The sequence below is a fragment of the Blennius ocellaris genome (genome assembly GCF_963422515.1).
Source record: "Blennius ocellaris genome assembly, chromosome: 12".
Lineage (NCBI taxonomy): Eukaryota > Metazoa > Chordata > Actinopteri > Blenniiformes > Blenniidae > Blennius > Blennius ocellaris.
The window spans coordinates 19577134-19595374 of NC_137661.1; the positions used below are offsets into that span (position 1 = coordinate 19577134).

Here is an 18241-nt window from a genome sequence, read left to right on the forward strand (position 1 = left end):
ACAAAATGAAAGCTCTCTTCCCATGTCTTTCTGCACAACAAATAAAGAGGTACAGGTGGTAAATGTGGATTGATTTTTCCAGCACTTGTCAGTTAAATAGATGCTTTTAGTCCCTTGAAATACAGTAAAGATCTGATTTTTTTCAGGATGTAACACTGTAGTTGACTGTGTTGTTTTTGGAATGAACATAAATAATTAACAAGAAACCTCATGGAATGATTACGCTAACTGTCGTACTGATCCTTGATATGTTTGATGAGGAGTTTCTTTACCCCCACATGTAGTTCATGATATTTCGCTTGGAAATCGAGAAGGTATTCTGGAGTTGTGCATCTAGTTGTCTATTCTTTGTGCATTATTACTTGGTTATTTATGACTTCTAGGTAGATTTCAACATAGGAGGGACTTGATGCAAAATTCAACTCTGTTATGTCAGTTTTCTTCCTCTACAGGTAAAGTCGCGCTTTGTCCATGTAATCTTATTTTTGCTCCCATCTTATCATCTCACTGTGTGCTAAATTAATTTTGGATGCTTTATAGATTTATATATGATGAAAAATGTTCCCCAAGGCACATTGAAATGTGTCAGACATGCGAGTGTGTGTTAGAAGGCCTTGTTTCGAGTTCTTTATACTCTTTCTGCTCTGGTTTATTTTTTTTATTCCTGTTTTGAAAGCTCATGGAAGTGCCCGTGGTTTATTTTGATAAACGTGAGCATGGAGTACATGGACTGTGTGCCGGTATAGACTTTCATGAAAGTTGGCTTCCTTTAAAGATAGGAGATCAGACTCGGCTAATATCTTTTTTTTTCCACCTGAAGTTGAATTTTAATCTTCACAGTTGTATTAGTCACTATTTGAGGGTTAAATCAGGTACTTTGAGCTAAAGTGCTCTCACCTGGAAGTTAATATTAACAAAATACCCATGTAGTCCTGTAATAGCAGTCACGTTGGTGGATGTTCACACCATTAAACATTTCCTAATTATTTCCCATCAAGAGCTTATTATTGAACAAAACAAAAACGAATGAATAATTAGCTCAGACAGGCTTATTTTGGCTCCGAAGGTGTTATTGCAGAAAATTTGCAGAGTCTTTGTGGATTTATACACCTTGACATTAACTGCAGGGTGCAATTTTCCAGAGGAGAGAAGAGAGGTCCCCCCTCTGGTAGACACATCATCTCTCCTGCTCAATTATTTTCACTATAAACACCAAGTGAAGCAGGGATGCCACCTCACAGGCATGAAGAGTGAAAGTTGGGATTACCTTGAGGATTACTCACAGTATGTAGGCTAGTTAGTCTAATAGTCTAATAGTAACACATTTTAGTCGATGCTGGACTTCCTAGAGAAAGTCCAATTACATGCTTCACAAGTGGAACATGTTTCTTCTTTTTAATTATTTGTCTGTAAAAGTGCTTTGAGATGACTGAGTTGTTTTTGGTGATATTAAAATAAAATACAATGTAATTTAAAAAATATTTTAACTGCGCCCCAGATGCTGCACAGTGCCTACGCACTCGGTTAAATGTCAAGAACAAATTTCACTGTACATATGTTGTATATGTGTGAATATAAAGCGTTGTCTTCCTGAAAGTAGAAATAAGATAAATGGGTAGGCCTTGCGTTTTGTGAAATCCTTGTACTACAGCTCAGTTTTCATTTAAAGTTGAATTAATTCTATTTCTATTGCATGTAGTTCTACAAAAAAAAAAAAAAAAAAAAAAAAAAGTGTTTGAATAAAATAATTATTGCTTCACTTAACCTTTTTTAAGTCAAGATTTATTGTGAAATCCTGGTTATTTATTGTTCAAGAAATGATGCTCACACAGAAAAGAAACACAGCATCTCATCTTATAACAAATAGCTGCAAATGCTGTAAATTGTCAGATTCCTAAGAATTCTTTTTTTTGCAGACAGTGAAATGTTTTATCAGAAACATTAATTTACACTCCAACTGCATATAACAAAGTTATATCTGTAGATAACACTTCGTGCAGAAGAAAAGTGACTTTTCCTTCAGTTACCTATATTTACTGCTTATTTAATGGTCGGAAGCACTCACTGCATGCCAGCGGCTCAAAAACAACATGACGTGAAACTTGGGAGTATAAGTGAGGTCCTCTGGGAAACATACGGTAATCTTTCTAAACTCAAGGAAAATCCTCAGCCTGAAGCCCCTTTGACTCCTTCTTAGAGCCCACATCATGACCGCCTTTTATTCATCCCCTCATCGTCTTGTTTTCCTCCTGCGACTCTCAGTTTTTCACTCTCCGGAGCGTGTCAGTTGACAGACGGTGAGCTGAAGGTGACTCTCGGTTTACCTTGGTGCCATGGTGACACGAGAGAGGAGGCCTCACCTCAGACCAGCCGCATCCAAACCAAACTCTGCCTGCTGAACGATTGTTTAATGAAAAATGCAGACAGACTGTACCTGGAAGCAGACGTTGTTTCCATGATTTATTCTCAGATTTTTTTGAAAACATTTTTTGACAGTACTTGCTCACCAGCCTGTAACGTTTGCTGCAGCACACCGGAAAAACAAAGACTCGCGCCTTTAGGTTTTCATACGTCTGTGTCTGATTTGCTGATGTGTCAGTGGGGGAGTACGTACAGTCCATCCCCCTTTCTTCATAGTTTTTGTCTCTTTGGAGCTGTGAGAAAAAAATTGTTGTTTGGGGGTTTGTGTAGCTGCTCCTCGTGTACGTTTTTATCTTTGTTACACCACTGCTGCTTCTGTTTCCAGGTCAGAACGGTGTTTTATCGAATGTGACAGCTCATGGCGTTTACCCAGAAGACCTACATTTGATTAAAAAAGATGCCTTTTTTTTCAAATAAACTCAAATTAAGTTACAACCTAAACTATTAAACAAATTCAAAATTTTATGAACTTATTTCTGTTTCTTATTACGTCTCCCCCCCCCCCCCTCCAAATGTTTCAGATTTGTCTCTGAAATTGGAAAGAGGAAAAAAAAAAAAAAAGAAACTGCGACACATGAATAAACTTTTCCTGGTGTGTTTCTGTGAGAGGAGAGCGGAGTGAACTTTCCAGAGTGGTGAACCTGTGCCTGCAGGCCCATCACTGCTGAGCGATCTGACGCTACTGCAGCCACAGGCCAGAGGTGGAATAACAGCTGTTCCCTTCACTCAGGTATTGAGAACACATCTGGAGTCGGGGCAGACGGCAGAAAGTGACACACAGGAAATCCGTTTCCTCATTTAAAGTCAGTCAGATGGATAACTGCAACATCAACAACAGAATTGCCTTTTGGCAGCAGTAATCTAAGGAAGAACACAAAGTTTTAAACGGCTTCAGAGGGGCTTTTAAAGTTTTGTTGTTGTTTTCTCAAGATTTATTTTCTCTTTTTTTCCCCTCATCATTGAATTTTTGACTCTCTAAACTCAGATATACACATCATTAACACTCTGAGTGGGCCACACAGCAGTCCTTTCCTTCATGCGTTATCTATAGTTGTTAATTTTAGACCCATATGTGGGAAGGATCTGAGCTTCTTTAAAACATTTAGTCCTGATAACTTTGCATGGTAGTTATCTGCCATCAAATTCAATGTTTTTTTTGTATTAAAGCATCTATTTGTGCGGCATCACTTTTTCCTGTTGTTCTCAAAAATACAAAATACAATAGCGATGTGTTATTCACCAATAAGTCTTAACAGCAAAATTATTTCAAACCGGCAGATGGTTCGGAAAATTGTGGAACTTTGTGTATAGTCTTTGTTAGTTTCTGTAAATGAGCTAAACCACACAAACGCCCCCATAGGCTCCTTTCAGGGTCTCCAAATGTTGAAAGGTGAATTTTCCCTCCTCCTCCATATAACACAGGCAGCTCTTAGATAGAAATGTTCTGCTGTTCATAGTAAATATATTTACCAATTTCATCAGGTGTTTGCATTTCATTAGCGATGGAAAGCCAGGCGGGATTAAGTTCAGTCAACGCATCTCAGTGGGAAACGGTGGTAACCTGACGCTGCAGGAAATGGCAGCAAGAAAAGCAGTGCGATGACACGTGAAGGTACAAAGAAAGAGGCAAGTCAGGTCATGATTTCTGTTTCAAAACGCTGCGCATGGCCTGAGAATGCTTGTTGTGTGAGACAAGTTTGAGGTTAGACTTGGGACAGCGGCGCAGGTACATTTATAAGGCTTTTGGTTTGGTTCTCAGTTCATTTTTTTATTTTTTGCATCCAGACTGTTGCTTCTGGCAGAACAACATAACAATTACCGGATAGTGTGGAAAGATGAGAAAAAATTTTATACTATCAAATGTCATTATGAGTTTGACACACTGAGTGTACTTTTTGTACTGCTTTGCATAAGTTAGAGGCTTATAATGAAGCTGAATATCAGTCTACTTTTCACGATAATATTATCTTAACGTATCTCATAATTTCGGATGGATCGTTTCATTAAGTCTTCACTTTCAGTGTAGAGGATGTCAATTTTGATCCCATTTATATTCGATAGATCTTAACAGTATCATCGATAATGAGAAAAATGTGGAATCCTGCATTTCGTCATAAATTACTTCTTCACAGGGGATAAAAGAAGCAGAATGAGGGTTTGCAGGGACACTACATAGATTTAGACCCCTGTCTTTATGTTGTGTGAGATTTCAGATTCTATAGATTCTTGGCACATTACAGTAATTATACATGTTAGAAAAAAATGGCCTAAATTTAGGCAAAAAGTTTCAAATGAACCTGTATATGTTTGCCCTCCATAGATCAGCAAAGTCTATACATCAAGCACGAATTAGAGATAAGATAAAGAATCAAGGAGATGATGACAAAGATACACTTTGCTGAAGAGTCGCCGACGACAGAGGAAATGAATGGTGGCCTGTCCGACTGCAGCATGACACGCCACTGGTCCTACGTCTGGTATTTCAACGGGCAAATGTCAAGAAAATGTTGTTTTTGGCCTGTGATGAAGAACAGGAAATGTCTGATACATGCACATACACACACACGCACGCACCCACACATACGTATTCATTATTTTCAGAGGACATAACATTGACGAACATATTTCCTTGTTCCTAATCCTAATCCTTACATCAACCTAACTCCACCCTCACCATCGTCAACCTCGATGGCATTTCTTTACCTCAAAATCTTTTCATCATGGGGGACTTCATTTCGCCCTCACAAGGATTCCAAATTCCAGTAATGTTAGAGTGTGAACACATGTAATCCCCAACAGCAGTAAAAAAAACAAACGTACAATGCAGTCTCGTCTCTCCATATAAATTCCCACAGTGCTTTGATTTGATTTGGTATCATGTGACTTTGGGTTCATTAACTTTGTGATCTCTTTATTTCCATTGGAGCCTGTCTCCTGCACCACATCACAGAGTGAAAACCAATATATAGGAGCAGTTTTCATCACTGCAAAAGAGGAGTTTGCGTATTAAACGCCAGCCTTCATTTAAAGTGTCAATTTGCTCTTATATAAGACGCAGCTAACATGGTGCGAACAATGAAACACCAAGCTGATTTAAAGTCATAAATGTGCAGATACTGGTTCAAGCAGGTTTGCATTTAAGTTAAGTGGAGACTCTTGCTGGTGCTTTTTAATACAAATAGTGTTGAAACATCAACAGCGGAATTTGTTGGATCTTTTTGTTTTTCACTCCGAAATCTAGGCAGTCAAGATATAAATTCAACATCGGCTCAAACGCACTGAAACGAGCTTCTCCTCTCGACGGTTGGACTGAGCGGTCAGTCGGAGGCGGCTGGTTGGCGCTGCGTCTGTCCTGCTGAAGTCATGTCTGTGACTCAGAGTCTCAACGGCTTTTATTTTTACTCCCTTTTGTGCCGTCATTCATGCATTCATCACTTGTTCCTACAATTAGTGTGCATTATGTAAAATAAAAAAAATAAAAAAATTTTTTTTAATTGCATGTGGCTCGGGACCATCCTGTTGATACTGAGCCCTCGCCACATTTAGGATTTTATGGAGCTTTTCTCATAGAGCGATAAAACAAAACAAAACAAAAAACAACAGAAAAAAAACAAATGGAAATTCCACTGTTAGGTGGCAATTATTGTGTTTCTTTTTTTTTTTTTCTTCTTTTTTTTTTATTGAGTGAAATAAAAACTTGCTTCCAATTAAACTCCTATTTTTCCTCTCTAAATATCCAAACAAATGTTTGGTTCCCATGAATACAGAAGAGTAAAATACAGAATAAAAAAGTGTTAATGTGCAGGCGGCACACTGAGCTTGTGGTCAAACAACACATGGAGCGCTTTGTACGACGTTACATAACCTGTTGTTTTCCCCTCCTCCTTCCCTTACAGGTTGGGAGTCTATGTCTTTGCATGTGTTTGGGATGAAGCACCTGTGGGACATCCACTTCCTCCGGCTGACCCTCCTCCACCTGTTGGGAGCCGTCACGTCACAGGTCAATCCAGGTGTGTGCCGCCACAAAAAAACCACAAATGTGAGGATTTGGATCTCAGTTCTGAAATCTGGTGTTATCAAGAGATCACAAGAATGAGTGTTTGGAAACGAGTGAGTTTTGGGTAGTAGTTTTTCAGTTCGGTGCTCTGGCCCTGCAGCCGATGCAGGTTTTTGGATAAGTGCTGCTTTGTGGTCCCCTCTCTCTGGTTTGGCCTCTTTGATCCCAGCATGCACGTCTTTCTCCAGCTCTCCCTCCAACGTACGGGTGGTTTTTCTGATGTCAATGAAAAGGAGCCTTTTCCTTTCCTTTTCTTTTCTTTTCTTTCTTTTTACAAGGAAATAGAGTAAAGCAACATTCGGTGGGCAGAGACGGAGTCAAACAGGAACCGAAGAGAACTTCTGAGTTATTGTTGAAATTGTTGAAACATTGTCGACATTTGCCAGTAAAAACCCAGAACTGGCTCATCATTTCAGACTTAAGGCTTCTGTCATCAGGCTGAGTTTTCCTTTTCGTCGACAGAATAATAAATGGCATCTCGTTGGATCCCAGCAGTAAGTAATGATGTTCTTTTGTTAGAAGAGTTCAGCACAGGTCACATTGAACTAACGCTGTCAAGCATAGCTGAGAACGAAGTGGAAAATAATCTTGGGCGAAAGAAAAAAGCCTAATCACTGGTATTCAACCACACGTCCATTTTCAAAATAAAACTTTTGACATGCTTTTCGGAGCTTTTTTTGTTGTTGTTTTATTTTGAGAAAGTATGAAAATAAAAGCAAACATGAGGTCATGATGACAGGCCCGGGGATTTTCTTCTCTCTCAAACAGAAATCCGTCAAGAAAAACTACAAATCTTACATTTTTCAAACCAACCAAACCAAAGTAACCCCCCCATTTGTTTCTTTTTATGCTGATTCATTTTCATGTAAATACCCACACTTGAACCTGACTTACTCTGTTTGTCACTCTCTTTATCTTTTGTGCCAAAGCTAATAGTGAGTTTCATAAGAGAGTGATGAATAAATAAAGAGTGGAAAAGATAGAGATCATGTGTGTTTTTACAGGCAGTTTTCAAGCAAAAACCCTATAAGTTTGCCGTGGTTGCTTTCATGTATGCAGGTATCTGCTTACACATATTTATTATTAGCTATATTTCTGACCCATTAATTCATCTGCGAGATGTTTATCTTTTAGGATTCAGCATAAAAATGATCAATCACAAGACTTCCTCTCTTGACTACACTCAAGGAAATGAGGGATTTCCACCCCCCCCCCCCCTTCATGTTTCTCTTTTTCTCTTGTTTTTCTGAGTGTGTGTTCATGATTGTGTGTGTTTGTGCTCCTGCTAGCATGCATATACCCGCATGCACATGCATGCTGTGGATCGAGCTATCCCACTGGAGTCTGTGGCTAATGCATACCAGACATTCTGACAGCAGGAAAGTCCATTGAAATAAGCTCTGTCGTTCTCACCACTAGTTCGTGTGCGTGCGCGTGTGCATGTGTGCGTGCATGTGTAATGGAAAGGACCGTTTGTTTATTTGAACATGGTCAAAGTTCAACAAGTTCACCATTTGAAACTATAATGTTGTGAATTATTAATGTGCCCCATGGAGAGTTTTTTTTTCTACTCTTAAACTTGTTTTTAAATCAGCTACAGTGTCGCAAAAAGATCAAATCTCAACCTGCTCGAATATATGGAAGCAGAGTATGACTGCAATTCGGTCTGAAGCTTTAGTTCTGCTGCATTGAGAAGAGGGTCATTTTTCCACAGTCTGGAAATATTCGTGACTGAATTTAGTAGAGCTGAGACATTGAGTGATGCCAACTTTCCCCTGTTTAAAATTCCCAAGCAATGGAGTTATACCATCCCTGTCTTTCCCATTTTACTCGTGAGTGGGCGAGCTTCACTTCACTGTGAAGAGGGAGGAGATGTGGACACGAGGACCCACATATCATGTAGCACTATTATTGTGTTGTGGACTTTTCCATGTGCAAGAATTTGAAAAATACTTGAATACATCTAGTAGTAGTAGTAACAACAACAACAACAACAACAACAACTACAACAACAACAACAACAACAACAACAACAACAATAATAATAATAATAATAAAATAAGGAAGACATTAATCAAAGAAGACACAAATAACATAATGATGGAAAGTCATTTAAAGGTTATCAATAAAGTTAAGATTGATACAGAGGAGAGCAAAAAAAACAAATATAAATTAGAATTATTCCTTTAAAATTGTGATATTAAAACAAGCGTTGCATATCAAACTTGAAACGAAGAGGTTAATGAAAAGCCAGGGCAGAATCTCTCTCATACGACTCCACAGTTTGTTCAACGCCACAGGAGAAGAAGAAAAAAACTAGTGATTCGCCCGACGTTTACATTGCAAAAGCAGCTCCAGGAGGCCTGAGAGTTGTTGTGAGACTTCTGTGAACAATTAAAGTGTTATTTCACAAAGCTATGTAATGTTTCAAAGCACATCAATCAATCTGTATTTTTTTTTTTAGCCAGTTTAAAAAAAAAAAAATGTTTTAATTGACATTAAAACCTCTTTTTGAGGAGTGAACTAGTCAAGTGACATTGTTACATTAATACACTCCAACAATAAAATGCCATTTGTAAGGACCTACTGGAGAACAATGGTAACATTTAGTAACATGGAAAATGCAGCAGTGAGGAGAACTCATTTCTCAAGTATTAAATCTGTATTGAATTAACTCAAAGTTAGTTTTTCACTCTTTCTGCAGCTCCTGGAGAGAGGGGGCAGAAAATGTTAAAGGTTCTTTACCCAACTCAACTCAGTCTGTATGATATCCTGAGAGCACAGATCACGGTGATCCAGATTTCTATATATGCTTAAAGGCATATTTGTAGAAAGAAGCCCAAAAATATATTTATAGATGTCAGTGAGTTTATGGACAGATAAAAATGGATGAGGTTGAAGAAACAGCAGTGGTGTGCACGATAGATGTTAATATTAAAACACAAAGCACAGTGTTATATTATTACTCTCAGTACTGGTTAGGAGCATTCATAAAAAAACAGATCATAAGCTAACAAGTGTAGAAAAGTTGTCATCATCTTGATTTGTTACAAGAAACACAAGTTATTTTTCAAAAAGACAAAAACAAATTAAACAATTTGTGATTAAAAAGGCAAGACACATAATGTAGAACTCAATAAAATACATGTTTGCCATTTTACTGCTGTGACTGCATCTGAGGTTATATCAGAATCACAAAGTTTGAGTACCGGTAGTTAATGTGTAAGGAAGTTGTCACCTTGCTTGAAAGCATGGTGAGCTGAAACAGAAAGGCTGTAAATTCAAAACAAAATGTTCATACATGCATCAATGCAGTGACTCACTGTAATTAGTGAGATTATTTAATTTCAAATGCATTTTTTTTTTTATTATTTACTGATTAAAAAAAAATGTGATTGGTGGAGCTTCAAAATGTCCACAGAGGGTCTTGTGCCGTAAACTTGTAATTCCCACAAGTCGCCACAGGGGTCAGTGTTCGCGAGTTGTAGTAACATCAAGTATAGCCACATTTATTGGGAATTTAATTCAAACTGCTCCAACCAGTATATAAGGTGTGTGTGTGTGTGTGTGTGTGTGTGTGTGTGTGTGTGTGTGTGTGTGTGTGTGTGTGTGTGTGTGTGTGTGTGTGTGTGTGTGTGTGTGTGTGTGTGTGTGTGTGTGTGTGTGTGTGTGTGTGTGTGTGTGTGTGTGTGTGTGTGTGAAGTATGTGAACATAAGCTTCCGTGACTCCACAGTGTGCATGTGTGTGATTGTTTTTGCAGTCGGCGGTTGAACTGTAAACTCTACAGAACAAGTCGGGCTTTCAGTCGTCAGGGTGCGTTAAAAATCAAGACGTGAGCGACAGATTTGGCCCACTACTCCTTCATCTCTCTCTCCTCTCTCTTTATTCTTCCACCACACAAGGCTGCTATTTTTCCACCTTTTGCTGAGGGGATATTTTTAGATGGTGTGGCTGATGGGTGGTGGCGGTGTACATGCAGGGGTTTACGTCTGGGTGTGTGTGTGTGTGCGTGCGCGCATGTATGTGTGTGTGTCTGAAGGCACATGATCAACTGCCCCCACATCTCACCCCAGGGCTCACCTCTGAGTGGGTTGGGTAGATAAATAAACACAGCAAAAACTAACATTTTGAAGAGCGGTCACACATCCGGTACGACACACTGAAGCCAGTCTCTCTCTCTCCATGACTTTCTCGAGGATGTGGTGAAAAACTCTGATAATGACTCGTATTTTCACCAATTATATCCTGAGCACAAATCCTGAATTCCAACTGATGTTCCTCTATCTTCATGTGCATTAAAATCTGTTGCAGGAATTTTAATCAGTTTTACCTTAGAAGTATTTGCAGTCACTAAATATACTTTGGTGACCTTAGTTTCTTCCAAGAAAAATATGTTATGTTCATTTCTGCATGGCTGCTTAGAAATGCACCTTCCCCTTGCAGGAACAGTCAAGCACTTACAAAATATTGGACATATTATGTCTGGATTACCACCTCAATCAGACCAAAACAAAGTGTGTGCACAACCATGTGACTACCAATTAACTGATATAACTTCAACTGAATCAGTCATTAGACTGACCCATGTGTGACAAGTGGATTGGCATAACCAGAATATCCACAGCAATCATGTATTTTGTGATAAGAGCAACACATTTGACAGAGAGGTACTTTAATGTGTAACACATTCAGATAGAAGGAGCCAAAACCTGCCCTGAACTCATGATATTCAAATGGTTGCATGAAAACATGTTGTACAAACAGGCTTCACTTTAACCTCCTGGTCAGAGAATGGAAATGTAGTATATGTACTTATTGGTAACACATTGACCTTGACAATGACCAATACCTCATCCTCATTCTCATATTGTAATAGAGACAAAATTTGAATGAATATGCATATACTTGTTGTAATATTACTACAATGTTAGTTATTTATCTGATGATTTAGGTTATTTTTATGACAATATAACACGTTGTGTTTCCGATACTAATCTTTATAGTGTTAAGCCTAATAACGTGTTGAACTTTCTGTTTATTGCCAATTTAATAAACTGCACATTGTGTGCATAAATATGTGTCTTTATCTTGAACTTATCCATCAAAAGTATCAAGGGTTGTCAATAACCCCTGCCAATCACTTTAAATAACCTCCTCGTATATTTTATATCAACTATCCCTGTAAGAAATTACCCAGGTGATCTATGGTTGGCAGTTCTGAAAATGGATCAACTCTCCTTGTGGCCATTTTGACCCGATCAATTTTGAAGTGGCTCGCGATCTGAATTTGTTTATTACATATTAAGGTACATCTGTGCCAAATTTGGAGCTTTTATTCCAAAAGGCACAGTAGTTTTGCTGTGCTACTCTAGTAGTAACTAACTCTACAAGTGTATTGCTCAACACTGCTTTTAATGTTTACACTTGATATAATTTCTGTGTAACACATCTTTTCTATGCCTTCATGTATGTGAGTGTGGTTGAACGTATGCATGGTTTCGTGTGTACGCTGTGTTGGTCGACGTGCATCAGGCCATCAGCCCCAGCCTCGAGGCTTCAGGCGTTTCCACATCTGGACTTTTAAGCAAATATTTGGAGGAGATCAAGAAAAGAGGAAGAGAGAATCACAGGGAGAGGAAAAAGAAGGAAAGAAAGAGTGAGAGAGGGACAGAGGAGGCCTTAAACCTGGAGCGAGCTGTTGCTGGCATCTTATCAAATGTTTTTTTTTTTCTTCTTTTCTGTGGGACAAGCGGCCAAACTAACAGGGTCGTCCTCGCTTTACCTTCTACCTCGATTTGAACGGAGAGCTACAAATCAATACTATCACCTACACAAAAATCCTAGTTTTCGTGCAGCGCTTCCTTCCATACACTAAATTCTATAGATACCTTCTCCTATTTTGAGGAATAATCACAATTACAAATAGAAAATATGAAGCCAACACACGAGAGTTATCCTTTCACTGCTACCCTCTGAAATGCCCATAAATTAGTAAAGCCTTGTAAAAGTTAATGGCTGCCATGTTGGCTCTGTCACGCTCAGCTCCCCAGTAGCCCACCGAGGCTTTACTAGATGAAGATTTTGTAAATCACGTCGGTAATCTCCTTTCACCGCTGCGTGGGACCGAGGAGAGAGGGGAGAGACCACACAGGAGGATGGGTCAGGGAGGAGACAGGAAAAAAAAAAGAGAGAGGATGAGGGGGTGGAAGGGTATGCAGGAAACCCAGGGCATATTGCTTCTATTGACCACACTGTGGGGGCGCGATCGGCTCCTTCTACCCACTTTTTACCGTACACACTAACTCCTCTACATGTGTTTGATACCATCACTGTTTGCACTGGCACGGCTGCTCACCGGGCCCAGCTCAGTATTTCAATACAGCAACCACAATTTGAGGGCAATGGGTGTGTAGTTGTGTGTATTTCTGTGGAGTCCTCTGACAGCGCCATCCCTCCTCTTCACCCAGCACGATCCATCATGTTATTCAGGTTTCTTGACAGAAGCGGAGAATTAAGCAGCTCTGACTTAGAAATGTCTTAAAGCATCTGGTGAATGTTTGAATATGGTTTCGAATTTTCAACGCCAACCAGCACTGTGGTTGGTCTGACAGGAGTCGGGGGAGTCGAGTGTTTTACAATGGTATAACCTATACAAGAAAAATCCAGCTGAGAAAGGGAGTTGCTTATTTTTTGAGAAGAAGAAGCCGTGCTACTATATTATGAATGTGGCAGCTTCTTGAGATCAATTTGACTTACGTATATGCCATTTGTAGGAGGTCCAGTTTCATTGGGAGACTGTTCTTTATGTGTTTCAACATCAGCTGCTCAAGACAGTTTGTCACAATGGGTGGTGAGAGCGGTTGTTTTGGCATATCCTCTGGGAAGTTGGGCTTCTAGTTATTGATGCACTGGAAATCCTGCCTCAGTCGCTGTCGATTGTTCAGTTTTGTTCAGTTTTTGTGCATGAAGTATCTTCCCCTTTCTAACTCTCTGTGACAGGCTTTTCCTCGCCAGACTGTATGCCGCAGTACACCGTGTGTTTTTCCGGCTCTCAACAGGAAGCAAACTTCCCCAGTGAGCCATGGTTTGTGGTTGACTCACCTTCTGATTCTTTTAACCACCGTCACATCACCTCTGCATTTATTGACGGAGCCAATAACAGACACACGATGCTCCTGTATGTCACTTACCATTGCCGTAAGTTGCTCCCTCTCTCAAGATGTCCCACTGAGTAGTTCAGAACGATCCTTCAGCACCGGCGTCTTGTGGCAATATTCATGTTATAATGATCACATGTTGGTAGAATTTAGACAGAACAGATGTCAGACTTTCCTGGTTGAAATCAGCTGATGTGTAAAAGGTGTCTGGATGATCCTTCTGCAGCTCATCAATGTGGTCGAAAAGCACTGCCAGGGGCTCCATCACAGAGCCTTTCTGTCCATTCTGTGTAGCGTTAGCCCCTGGAGCCATGTCAGGAGGTTGAATCTGTGTACTGTATTGTGAACCACAGGTGAACCGCTGATGTTTTTCTCTCTGTCACAGAGTGCAAACCCTATAGATTTGACGGGTATATTGTAACAAGTCCATAGTAATCTCTCTGGATCTGACACCGATGTAACTTTTCCCATATCTGGTCATCACTGGGAGACATTAGAAGAAGTAGAAAGTCATTATTGAGAAAGTATGTTGGGAAAAGTACAGATATTCCTATTTAAAAGCTGTTTGTAAAAGAAATATGTTAGAAAAAAGTAAAAGACAAATTATGGAAAATATAGATGTTGTTAGTGCCCACCTCTCCCAGTTTGTCATGAGAAAGCCATGAAATGTTACGTAAAACTTCACACATATTTCGGTGAGTAGTATAAAAGGTCCTTAGTAGAAACTCTTGAGTCAACCTCTGAAGACAGAAACAAGGTTGATTGTTGTCGAGTGATTTCAGGGATATGGCAAGAAAACGCCATCTGAAAATCAAAGAGAAACTGTTGAAAAAGGTGAAGCCTCAATTTCAGAGACACAAAGTACGAAGCAAGCTGTCTTTCCTTCACGGGGAAAAAAAAACAACCCTTTTTGAATTGTCTTGTGAAGGAAAAAGAAATCCAAACAAATGTCCATTGTTTTCCTGACTGTATAATAAGCTAAAGGCTGCTGTGTAATTCTCAAACAACATAATCACCACTCGTAGAAAGCTAAAGGAGATGAATACTTTACAGAGTGACGGCAATCAAAACAACGGAAAGGCAGACCTTCAATCAGCCAGTCGAACACCAAACAGACAACAGGGCACTGAATGGATGTCCATCCAGCTGTTTTCAATGAAATACTCTTCTATGTTTGCCTGTTCATGAGTTCATTTATGTGGTAGGTGTGTGCCGGTATCCTCTGGGCATGTCGGGAGGGCAGATACAGGATGAGGACATCTCTGCTTCCAGCCAGTGGTCTGAATCCACCGCTGCACGATATGGCAGGTATGTTTCACGCGCGCACACACACGCACACACACACAGAGCGAGAGAGAGAGAAAGAGAGAGAGAGAGACAGAGACAGAGAGAGACAGAGAGAGACAGAGAGAGACAGAGAGAGAGAGAGAGAGAGAGAGAGAGAGCCTCAGAGCTTGGGTGGCCCTCAATATGTATCAGGATAGTGAAGCAATAGGATTACAATTACACTTTCCCCATCCATCGTGGCTGTGTTTTCAGTCTCACCGGGCTTCCCCCCCCCTGCCAGCCTCTTACCCCAAATGAACATTTCAAGATGAATTTACGATGCAGTCTTTCCTCAAGTGTTTTCATAACTGGCTGTAAGGAGTGCATTGTGCGGCTGCTGCACACACTTTCACTTTCCTCTCACCTTTTCCTCTCCATCCTGTCCTTATTTTCCCCCATTATTTCTCTTTTCCCTTTCCTGCTGTAACTCTAATTAGAACATTTGCCCACCAATATCTCATCCCTTCTTTTCTGTCTGTCCATCCCTCTGTCCAGGTTGGACTTTGAGGAGGGAGATGGAGCGTGGTGTCCGGAGATTATAGTCGAGCCAGACAGCCTGAAGGAGTTCCTCCAGATTGATCTGCGCTCGCTCCACTTCATCACACTTGTCGGCACCCAGGGTCGTCACGCGGGGGGCATCGGCAATGAGTTCGCCCAGATGTACAAGATCAAGTACAGTCGTGATGGCAGCCGCTGGATCTCGTGGAGAAACAGACAGGGCAAACAGGTAAATCAAATTATTGATCGGTGCTTTTGGTGTGTGGAGATTAAATTTTCTTGCTCAGGTGTCACAGGGATACCTTCCTTCATTTTTATTTTCACAGAGAAAACATCTTATTCAATGTCTGATAGCTTGTGATTTTATTTTTATTTACTTTATTTAACATATGACATATTGGTCTAAAGCCTTAGATGTCCTTGATAATATATATGGTAGGAGGAAAGGCTTCCAGTGGAAACAAATTCCAGTTTCAAGCAGTGAATATCATACCATAACAAGATTCATTCAAGAATCTTGAAGGTGGTTTGGTATATTTAAAAAAAATTATCTATTTTGCACGTATCATAGATAAAGATCATAAAGTGCTTTACATGGATAAAAGCAGAAAATACATTAAAGGAAAGACACAGAGGCCTACCATCCTGTGCACCTGTGAGTGTAAACACTTTTGGAACCATTCCAAATAATTCAGTTCTTGGATCTGGGATGTTTGTGATCGTAGAGATTCTGCGGAGGCCACGACTTTCTTAACATGCAAAAGTGCAAACTTAGTCATTCCGGCTTCTCCTCGTGTCTCCACAAGGTCAAAATGTGTTTGTTTCACATGTAGGTGATCGAAGGAAACAGGAATGCCTACGACATTGTACTAAAGGACCTGGAGCCGCCCATAATTGCTCGCTTTGTCCGCTTCATGCCTGTAACCGACCACTCCATGAACGTCTGTATGAGAGTGGAGCTCTACGGCTGTGAATGGCTTGGTAAGTGGTGTTTCAATGGATGGAAGGGGGGAAAAATATCAGAAGTGAGAGTATGATTGTTCTTCTTGATAAAGCAGTGGTTAAAGAACAATAGAGGGGACAATGATCATCCCGCAAACCAAATCTAGACCGACTTCTTTATATTTTTGTGTTTTACTCTTTCCTTCAAAAGAAACCACTTTGTAACTTCATACAATGAGAGACTGTGAGACTACTCATGCCATCGACCAGACAATGTCTCTCAGAGGACTTTAGCCAAAACCAGCTGACAATGACTGAATGCAGAGTTCACAGTGGACAGGCTGTCACTCCATCACAAAGAGAAACACAAAACCCATGTCTCAAGATGATGATTCTAGTCACAATTTTCCTCCAAATATATGTTTTTGGACAGTTTGAGAAAACCTGAGTATGTTGAGAAGACCCATGCATGCACAGGAAGAACATGGAAAACTTGTGCCCTTGGTACAGAATCAAACAGCGGGTAACCTAGCTGTGAGTTAAGAATTGAACTAATTTTTATTGATCTATTTATTTGACAGAGAATATTGCTTATCAATGAAAATAATAAAGCCAGACATAATACCCAAACTGGATGGTTTCCATCGGTGTACCATGGCCTGATCTTAAAACTGGCGATCTGAAACAAAAGAGGAGTCTTATACAAACATTACATAAACAAATTTAAAACAAACATGTCTGGGGCCTACCCAGTTGCAGTGTTGATTTGTAATTGCAGTTTTCTTTATATTTTCCTCATTGTTCCCTTCAATTATTGAAGTTCTCCATTCATTTCTCAGCACTGGCTCCACATTTTGTGTAACTGTTTGGAAATAGATTGTCATTCTGAGGTGGGCTTTGAGGCGCTGAGTGTAAACCAAATTGTCTCCTCGTAGTCAACTCATTGACATAATCGAATTGTCTGGTTGTTATGTTGTCTCATTAAGGTGATCCAGTGTCGGGAAATTTCTATTTTGAATCTCACAGAATGGAAAATGTCCACCCAAACTTTTGAGCAACTTGGCTTTACCGTGGTTTGAAAAAAAAAAAAAAAAAAGTTTCTCAGATACCATTTCAAACTTAACGTTGTGGTTTCAAACAATGACTTTCTACCATAAATTGAAAAACTAACCCACAAAGAGTCTACAGATGAGTTTAATCATGAAATCGTTTCTTTGGTTCACAGATGGTCTGGTTTCATACAATGCTCCTGCAGGAGAACAGATGAACCTACCAGCCAACCCGGTCTACCTCAATGACTCCGTCTATGATGGAGCGATCATCCACAGGTGTGTGAGCTATCTGATCTGGGACTCCTTCCTTACCTTCCTCCTCCTCCTCCTCATCTCTCTCTCTCTCACACACACTCTCACACGCACGCACACACACTGCAGTGCTCCATCATTGCTCCCATTCCTCCCACTACCTTGTTGTGGCCTGGTCACCATGGTGAAGGCAAAGAGACAGATGTGGTGAGTGGGTCATGGTGGTTTACTGTTAGGCAATACCTCATGGGAATGATTGAGTCAAGCAGACTCACAGAGCTTCAAAACCGGAATGAACCAATCACGGTCTGTTGTTGACATTTGTGTTTGGATTATGGTGGGGTGAATAATGTCCTCCATGACACTGAAAGTCTTTCTCTCAAGGAAACTGTCTTCAGGGAAAATAAAATGGCCCATAAAACAATATCACAGCCAAAAAGCACAAGTGAAGCTTTTCTTTTGTTAATGCCGCCACCTAGTGTTCTATATTTCCCATTTCATGCCACATATAGACAAACTTGAACTTTGCTTTGGG

At 40.0% G+C, this 18241-nt stretch overlaps 1 protein-coding gene across 3 annotated transcripts in view; it reads left to right on the forward strand.

Annotated features, from left to right (window-relative positions):
- Positions 1–18241, forward strand: part of ddr2a (discoidin domain receptor tyrosine kinase 2a) — a 35887-nt gene that overhangs the window by 10860 nt on the left and 6786 nt on the right. For 2 of the 3 annotated variants that reach the window (XM_080506697.1, XM_080506698.1), the window contains exons 2-6: positions 6318–6431; positions 14842–14944; positions 15458–15689; positions 16294–16441; positions 17628–17730. In XM_080506697.1, the coding sequence (XP_080362823.1) occupies positions 6329–6431; positions 14842–14944; positions 15458–15689; positions 16294–16441; positions 17628–17730 (689 nt within the window). In that variant the 5' untranslated portion in view covers positions 6318–6328. The remainder of the gene's footprint in view (positions 1–6317; positions 6432–14841; positions 14945–15457; positions 15690–16293; positions 16442–17627; positions 17731–18241) is intronic. The other variant, XM_080506699.1, reaches the window with a different exon arrangement.